This window comes from Hylobates moloch, unplaced genomic scaffold, assembly GCF_009828535.3.
Source record: "Hylobates moloch isolate HMO894 unplaced genomic scaffold, HMol_V3 SCAFFOLD_2097, whole genome shotgun sequence".
NCBI classification, from domain to species: Eukaryota; Metazoa; Chordata; class Mammalia; order Primates; family Hylobatidae; genus Hylobates; species Hylobates moloch.
Genome location: NW_026654372.1, coordinates 1 through 9,080, shown reverse-complemented (window position 1 = coordinate 9,080; position 9,080 = coordinate 1). Strand labels below are relative to the sequence as shown.

The window sequence follows — 9,080 nt, the reverse complement described above, 5'->3', positions numbered from 1 at the left end:
GAGTAGCTGGGACTACAGGCGCCCGCCACCACGCCCGGCTAATTTTTTGTGTTTTTAGTAGAGACGGGGCTTCACTGTGTTAGCCAGGATGGTCTCGATCTCCTGACCTCGTGATCCACCCACCTCGGCCTCCCAAAGTGCTGAGATTACAGGCGTGAGCCACCGCGCCTGGCCCTGATCTTTCAAATATTTTAAAGATCTTATAAATTAAGAAAAAGATGTATAATTTAAAAGAAAAATAGGCAAAGGATGCAAATCAATACTTCACAAAACGTGGAAAGTGAAATTGCTGTAAATGGAGTGAAATGTTCAACCTTGGCGTAAGGGAAACGCAAACCAGCTCCAGACAACCCGTCCACCTCTCTGACATGGTGGGCACTCAGCCAGAGTCTAAACTGGCAGCACCACTCTGGAAACCAGCCAGAGGGTGCACAGGACACGTGCCTTCCACATGGCTCCGCAGAGGCTCCTGCACAGAGGGACATCTGTGCCCACCAGTGGCTCCCGGCAGCTCCTTCTACACCCAATGGACCAGGGATGCCCAGGGCCCCTCGCTCAGGGTCTCTGTAACAGGCAGTCTCCACCCTGTGCCATGGAAGACTCTAAGGCCATTAAAAATAAGGAGGTTGGCCAGGCATGGTGACTCACACCTGTGATCCCAGCACTTTGGTAGGCTGAGGCGGGAGGATCACTTGAGCCCAGGAGTTCAAGACCTCAGTAAGCTGTGATGGTGCCAGTGCACTCCAGCCTGGGAGACAGATCAGGACTGTGTGGCCAGGACAGGAGGGAGACGTCCTGTTTCTGCCCACCTTTCACATCTGTGCACATCTTCTTAACTCAAAACAAAAACAAAAAGTGCCACCTTGAGTCCACAGAGCATTGAAAACCTGCAGGTTGCTGTGGACAGCTCTCTGGCTCCTGTCCAGCTGTACTCAGGCCAGAGCGACCCCTAACACAGGCTGAGTGTGAGACCACGGGAGAAAATGCCACGTACACACAGCACACGGCCAACACGTTCACACGGGCTGAGTGTGAGACCACGGGAGAGAGTTCCACGTACACACAGCACACGGCCAACACGTTCACACGGGCTGAGTGTGAGACCACGGGAGACAGTTCCACGTACACACAGCACACGGGCCAACACGCTCACATGGGCTGAGTGTGAGACCACGGGAGAGAGTTCCACGTACACACAGCACACGGCCAACAACACACTCACACGGGCTGAGTGTGAGACCACGGGAGAGTTCACACGGGCTGAGTGTGAGACCACGGGAGAGAGTGCCACGTACACACAGCACACGGCCAACAACACGCTCACACGGGCTGAATATCAGCAATATTATTGTATCCACGTCAGTTTCCTGATTTTGTAACGGACAGCTTCCATGTTCTGAGGAAACACACCCTGAAGTGATGGGGTGAAGGGTGAAGGGTGAAGGGTGAAGGGGTATTGTGTCTGAAAGGTGAAGGGGTATCATGTCTTACTCTCAGTCGCCCAGAACTACAGGCTTCTACAGAACCGGCAAAGTGGGCCAGAACAAAGTGACTGGTGAGTCTGGGTAGAGCACAGGGAGTCCTTTGTTCTATTTTTGCAACATTTGTGTACTTTTGTTTAAATTACTATATCAAATTACAAAGTAAGAAGTATCTGCCCAACACACCCTCAGCTTGTCTCATCCCAGTCCCCAGGTCCTCCTCACCTAGCATCCCTGCCAGTGGGTTCCGTGGCCCCCCAGTGCCAGCCTGCCGTCTGTTGCCCTCTGCCGTCCGCCATCACCTGAACCCTGCAGGAAAACATACACACCGTCCCCAGTGTCACAGTGCAGGTGGAGGTCCCCAGGGTTTAGGGCCAGGCCTCAGTTTACCTGTGACTGTGGGCCATGTGCCCTCAGGCAGGACCTGGCTGCCTCTGGGTATAATTCACTTAAGCAGGTCTTTAACACCCGGCTCCCATCTTCCCAGAGACCCTCCCGGGCGCCCCCCCACCAGCCGAAAGCTCACACCCCTAGTGGAGGAGGTGATAGGGTCTACAGTGGGAGGGAGTGGAGCCGATTCCAGATCTCCTCCTCTTGCGGCTGGGAGGCCTCCTTCGAGATGAGCCCCTGGGGAGAAAGTCAGGGGGACCACACCTCCTTGCAGGGGCGCCAGAAGGATCTGATAGGGGTTTAGTCCCAGGACGGGTCTACGCCCCCCGGGGCCTCCCAGCTGCTCTCTCGTCTATCCCTGCCTGGCCTCTGCACAAACCACCGTGTGTGTGACATTGTGAAATATACATTTATACATTTGGTCTCATCCCGTTTCCTGGCACAAACCCCTAAAATCCCTGGAATAGCCAAAGCGACAAGTGCCTTTTTGTGCTGATATTGATCAAAGGCTGGCAGCCTGGAGGCAGCCTCAGGATGGGGCTGGTCCTTAGAAAGGCCTCGGCAGGAGTAGAGGGTGGCACTTTCAGCCTTGTTCCAACCTCCAGGCAGGGGAGGGGAGAGGGGGCTGAAGGCGGTCCTCACCAGTGGCCAGTGACGTAATCAATCATGCCTGTGTAATGAAGCCTCCATGAAGTCGCAAAAGGACAGGGCTCAGAGAGCTGTGGAGGTTCCTGGGTGGGGTGCCCTTGTGGGGTGAAAGCTCTGCGCCTCTCCCCTTATGCATCTCTTCATCTGCGTCCTTTGTAACGTCCTTTATAATAAATGGGTAAACATGTTTCCCTGAGTTCTGTGAGCTGCTCTAGCAAATTAATCCAACCCAAATATGGGGGTTAGGAACCCCAGTTTATAGCCAGTTGGTCAGAAGCACCTGGGGCTTGCGATTGGCATTGGGAGTGGGCAGCAGCCTTGTGTGGGCGTCTCCAGGTAGATGAAGATGTCTAAGGACAGACGGTGTCTCCAGGTTAACAACAATGTCTAAGAATAGACGGTGTCTCCAGGTTGACAACAATGTCTCCAGGTTGACAACAATGTCTCCAGGTTGACAACAATGTCTCCAGGTTGGCAACAATGTCTCCAGGTTGGCAACAATGTCTCCAGGTTGGCAACAATGTCTCCAGGTTGGCAACAATGTCTCAGTCATTGCTGGTGAGGACGTGGAGCAACAGGAAACTCAGTCATTGCTAGTGGGAATGTGAGATGGTGCCACCACTGGAGGAAGACACTTTAGTAGTTTCTTACGAAACAATCCATTCTTACCACACAATCTAGCAGTTTCGCCCTTGGTATTTACCCTAATGAGTTGAAAGCTTAGGTCCACACAAAAACTTGCATGAGGGTTTTTAACAGCAGCTTTACTCATAATTGCCAAAACTTGGAAGCAACCAAGGTGTCCCTCAGTCGCTAAATGGTACACTGTGGCCCATCCAAACAGTGGCATGTCACAAAGCACTCCGCCCTCTGTGGGGACTCTGCCTTCTGGAGTGTCCTGGGCTGGACAGGGCTGGACAGGCCACAGCCCACTCCGCACTCCTGTGACCTCAACTGAGGAGTGGCCAGTGCTGCAGCTGGCCCCTGGGGACACTCAGTGGGTACAAGACTTGACCCCCCTTGTAAGTTTGTATCTTGTGGCCTCTGAAACCCCATGAAGTATCAGGAGGAGGAGGAGGTATCATGGTGGGATATGGAGGGGTATAGCCCCCTCCAGGGGCAGAGGGAATAATGGGGGTGCTCAGGTGCTCAGGCCGTGTCAGCAAATGGGAAGGGTCACAGTGGAGAAAATGGGTAGCAGGAGGGTAGGAGGGGCCAGAGGTGGGAATCGGGTAGTTGTATCGACCTGAGAGGGATGGAGGGGGCCTGGCCTCACAAGAAGGGAATGTATCGTGGATGTGAGGTTGCAGGAAGGTGAGCCTGTGGGCAGGTGTTGGTGCTCCCCTCCCCGACGGGGTGGGATGGGGACAGAGCATGGGAGGGAGTATGAAGCAGGAGCTCTGTCTCGTACACATGGAAACTGAGGAGCTGGCAGATGACCTGTGGGGAGGGTGGTCCCGTGCCAATGTGTGCTGGAAGGACATGCATGTGTGTTTGTCAGCTCTGGGCTGCAGCAGGGCACAGGCATGGAAGATCAGCCATGGCAGAAGGGCAGGTTTCAGAGTGGACTCTTGGAACCAGTGCCCTGTGCCCCTCCGGCCACTGTCCCAGAGGGCACCCAATGAGCTGGCTTTCGACGCCATTCTGCCTTGAGGGAAGTGCCCAACTTTCCTAAGTGGAACCACGCAGGATGGACCTTTTTTTTTTTTTTTGAGACAGAATTTTGCTCTGGTTGCCCAGGCTGGAGCGCAATGGTGCAATCTCGGCTCACTGCAACCTCTGCCTCTCAGGTTCAAGCGATTCTCCTGCCTCAGTCTCCCGAGTAGCTGGGATTACAGGCACCTGCCACCATGCCCAGCTAATTTTGTGTTTTTAGTAGAGATGGGGTTTCACCATGTTGGCCAGGCTGGTCTCGAGCTCCTGACCTCAGGTGATCCATCCGCCTCAGCCTCCCAAAGTGCTGGGATTACAGACATGAGCTACTGCACCCGGTGACCACGCAGCGTGGACTTCTATGTCTGCCTCTTGCTCGGCTGTGAGTCTGGAAGGCCGGCCTGTGGCTGGTGTGCAGGTTCCTATGGCCTTGGGTGGACAATGGCAGCAGGGAGGGGAACAGCACTGGTGACGAGAAGGCTCTGAGACTGAACCCTAGGAGAGGGGAGGAAGGGGCCCCCTGGGTGTGAGTCTGTTGAGCTCCTGACTGGCGGGCGCAGGCCCCTGTGCCACCGTGAGCTCTCCTTGCCTGTGGGCGGGGGTGCCTCCGACGCCAGCCTCGGGTCAAGGTGGGGCCCAGGCCGCTATTGTCCTCCAGTGATTTGCAGGACACCTTTGAAACCCTCACCAGGCACCGAATCAGCTGATTCAAAACCCTCACCAGGTACCGAATCGGCTGATGCTCTTGATCTCCGACTTGCCAGTGTGCGGAACGGCATAAATGGACCTCTGTTGCTTGCAGGCCCCCCAGCCTGTGGTATTTTGTTACAGTAGCACTAACGACTACAACAGCCATGGTCCTCCCACCAGGCCTCTTGAAAACTCCGATGCGTGCTGGGGAGAGAAGGAGAAGGGCACAGGGCACCTGCTGTGATGAAAACGGCTTTGAACTCGGGACACCCTGGAAGGGTCCTGAAGCCCCCAGGCCACACTTGGAAGAACAAAGCATGTGGGTGTGAGCTGGCCGGGGCAGGGGTGGTGGACAGCGCTGTTTGCGTTGGGCATATTTATAGACTTGATTTCTTTTTTTTTTTTTTTGAGACGGAGTCTTGCTCTGTCGCCCAGGCTGGAGTGCGGTGGCGCGATCTCAGCTCACTGCAAGCTCCGCCTCCCGGGTTCACGCCATTCTCCTGCCTCAGCCTCTCCAAGTAGCTGGGACTACAGGCGCCCACCACCACGCCCAGCTAATTTTTTTTTGTATTTTTAGTAGAGACGGGGTTTCACCGTGGTCTCGATCTCCTGACCTCGTGATCCGCCCGCCTCGGCCTCCCAAAGTGCTGGGATTACAAGCGTGAGCCACCGCGCCCGGCCTATAGACTTGATTTCTCTCCACACGTCATTCCAAGAGATAGACACTCAAACTAGGAAAATTGTTTTTATTTTAAATCAAAGTACCAGGCAGATACTTGCAAAACAACATACAAAGCAAAACTCAAACATGGCCCTTCCCTAGGGCGCCTCTGAGCAGGCACAGAGAAGTTCTCACCCTCTGCAAAATCCAATCCAATCCTCTCTTCTCAGAAAACCAAACCAAAGGCAGCCATGAAAACCCGTGTTCTGTATGTGGTTGAGAAGGTCCTCCTCTCTGCATACTGGCTGGCCCCGAGGCGCAGAACTGGGAGGTCCAGGGAACCCTGCCCGAGGAGCCAGCAGGACCTGGAGGAGCCGGGGGCGGTGCTTGCCACAACCTTCCCCACCCACTGCAGTGTGGTTCCCATGAGGATGGGGGCTTCCCCAGGGCCCTTCCCCACGCTGGGGCTTGCAGCCCCTGCCGGAAGCAGCTGGGTTGGCGGTAGACGTCCCCGAGGGCCTTGGGAAGCACTGGGAATGGGCTCCCAGCCCTGGTGGAACGGGGGATTGGGAATTAATTCTGAAGCTGGTTGTGGCTTATTTTTGTATGGCTCTGAAATTAACTTCTTCTCCCAATGCCTCAATAACTAAGGGGCAGGGGCAGAAAAGGTCCCAACCTTGTTCTTAAAAAGAAAGGAAATGAACCCACAACCCACTGAAGTTCTGTTGACGAGGGCTGTCAAGGCAGACGCACTCGTGACTTTGACAAAGGGAAGCAGCTGGAAGGTTGCGGGTCCCAGGGTCACAGGCAGCTGTATTAGTGACAGGTTCTGAGCTGGTGGGTGGGGGCTGCAGGGCCCCCCTGACCCCCGTAAAGTCATACCGCTGCATGCTGCAGAACTCAACTAGAGTGGAGATGAGTTTAAAACGGAGTATGTACATCAAAAGGTCAACATCACGCCGAAACCAGCTGACTGGGACAACAGCAAACAAAAATGTAACAGAGAAAACAAACAAGACACAGCCTCAGTAGCTTGACATGGGTGAGGGCGGCCAGGACAGGGCCCTGGTGACAATGGCGCAGAGGTGGGGTCTGGGCCGCTCGCTGGACGGACAGCCGGCCGGTTCCCTTCGGAGCAGTCAAGTGGGACACGGGACCCTCGCATTGCGGGGCCTCAGACGGGCCTTCAGCTGCCGACAGAATCAGCAGGAGCGTCCAGGGGCATCTGGCCCTCAGGGTCCTCCCGGGACATGCCCTACTGGGGACGGCAGGAGGTCTGGGCTGGCTGCTCCCTGAGATGCCTGCCCCAGGGCCCTGGCCTGGAGGGGCCTCAGCCTGGTCTTCCTTGTGAGTCCAAGGCCAGGTCTCAGGACAGCCATGGACAGCCCTTCCAGACAGGCTCTGGGCTCCACCTTCAGCAGCTGCCCTGACCAGCCCACCCTGGGCAGCCTCCTGAACACCCAGGGGCTCTCCCTTGGACAGAGGCCACCAAGGGCCAGCCCAGGGGCTGCATGGGCGCTGGGGGCCAGGGAGCCGAGAGCTGTTCTGTGGCGAAGCAGCCCAAGCCGAAGGGCCCCCACGTGAGTCCTCGACCTCCATAGTGACTGGTTGTTTATGCCCCTGCCCAAGGACTGAAGCCCTAGGGACACGCCTCACAGATCTCAGACCCCTGGGAGGGGCCGGCTCAGGGAGAGGCTGCCCAGGACCTCCACACCCGGTCAGGTGCACTCACAGGGGCTCAGGGGCCACCCAAAGAGCTAACTCGGGAAGCCTAGGCACTCAGCATTATTTTGGTTGAAAATGCTATAAATCTGACTCTTCCTAGAAGCCTACTAAGCAATTCACTTAAAAACACCCTCAGTACATGTGCAACAACGCCTGGACCACGCCTCGTCTGTGCGGCCCCTGGGCCACCTGAGCACCGGCTGGGGGCGGGGGAGGCGGGCACCCACCGGGATCTGCACCCCAAGCTCCGGGTGCGTGTTCCCACACAGGAGGAGAACGGGGCGCCAGCCACACTAAACCTACAGAAAACTGTGGGAAGAAACCAAATCCATAGGATCCATAGGTTTCACACTTGGGCTCAGCTCCCAAGTCATGAGTTAGTAACGTCCCCAGGGACCTGGCTGGGTGCAGACACCGGGGCCTCGTAACCTGCTGCACCGCGTCCAGCACCTGCAGGGTCACGCTCGGCACCTGGCTCTGATTCCTCTGCCTCAGCTGCACCCAGGCTCCCCCTCGCCCCCGCCCACCTGGCTCCTGATCAAGGCCCAATGTGTAAACAGTATTAATAAGCAACAGATGGAAAAATATATTTCCCAAGAAAAAAGGGGGAGGAAACGTGGGACCTGAAGACCGATTTTCCAGGTTGCTCTCGCTGTTCTGCCCCCTTCTCTCTCCTCGTGATTTGTTTTGGCGACTCCTCTCTTTGGTTCTGCAGCCCACATGAGCCACCTGCCCGAGCCAGCCCTGCGGCCTCTGCCCGCTCCCTGCTGCCGCGGCTGAGAGGCAGCTGGCCCTGTCCGTCCGAGGGGCATCGCCCTCCCGTCGGCTACTTCCGCTCGTGGTCCTCTGCCACAGCAGCCACCTCAATGGTGGCCGTGTGCTCCTCGGGCCCAGGGGCAGCCCCTGCGGGCACTGTCACAATTGTGCTAGAGCCAGGCGAGGCCTGGGCCACGTTCTGCAGGGTGGGGCCCAGGCCAGGCAATGTGAGCAGCTGCAGCGGGCTGACCACCTTGAACACCGTGCTACCGTCCTGCACGGCGGCTGTGCTCAGGACCGTGAGGCTGGACGCGTCCGGGTGGATCTCCACTGTGCTGGGGTAGGTGGAGCCGGAGGAGGCCAAGACTGTGTATCCCCCGAGCAGCGGGGAGGCTGGGGAGCTGGCAGGGGGGGCCTGAAGGGAACCCTTGCCCAGGACGGTGGAGGGCAGGGTGGACACCACTTTACCAAGGGGCACGCTGGTCAGCTGGGGGACGGGCACACCTGGGCCGAGTGCCAGCTGGGCAGACTGGGTGAGCACCTGCGAGGCCATGGCGGCCGGTCCTGATGTGGCACGTGCAAGCCGGGGCCGCTTCACAGGCGGTGGCAGGGAGACCGGCGTCAGCGTCATGAGCACGTTGCTGAGGTGCTGGGACTTGTGCTTCAGCTCCTTGGCTCGGCGACGATGCTCATCACACTGCTGCTCCAGGGCTGCAGGGAGGGACAGATGGCATCACATAGGGTCGGGGACATGGACGGCAGCATGCAGGGGACAGGGGCAGACATGCCACACCATCTAGGTGGCCCCTGGGTCAGTCGCAACCCAGGTCTGCTCACCTGATGCCACAAACCCAGATGACCACATGGCCACCAAAGGTGAGGTCTGTGGGAGACGGGGCCCAAGATGGCCCTCGGGGTAGATACCAGCCTGTGCTGACCCAGGGTCTGCACTGACCCGGGGCCTGTGTGCAAATGTGGCAATGCCATCTCAGACCCTCCTGCACTGACCCAGGGCCTGTCTCAGACCCTCCCGCACTGACCCAGGGCCTGTCCCAGACACCCCCGCACTGACCCAG

General features: G+C 57.3%; 1 protein-coding gene across 1 annotated transcript; it reads right to left on the bottom strand.

Moving 5' to 3' along the window:
* Positions 1-8,074: 8,074 nt before the first annotated feature.
* Positions 8,075-8,719, bottom strand: LOC116464891 (glucocorticoid modulatory element-binding protein 2; the record flags this gene model as incomplete). The annotated part of the gene is made up of 1 exon (XM_032148127.2): positions 8,075-8,719. A coding segment is annotated over one exon (645 nt), but the record flags the coding sequence as incomplete, so codon positions are not given.
* Positions 8,720-9,080: the final 361 nt, after the last annotated feature.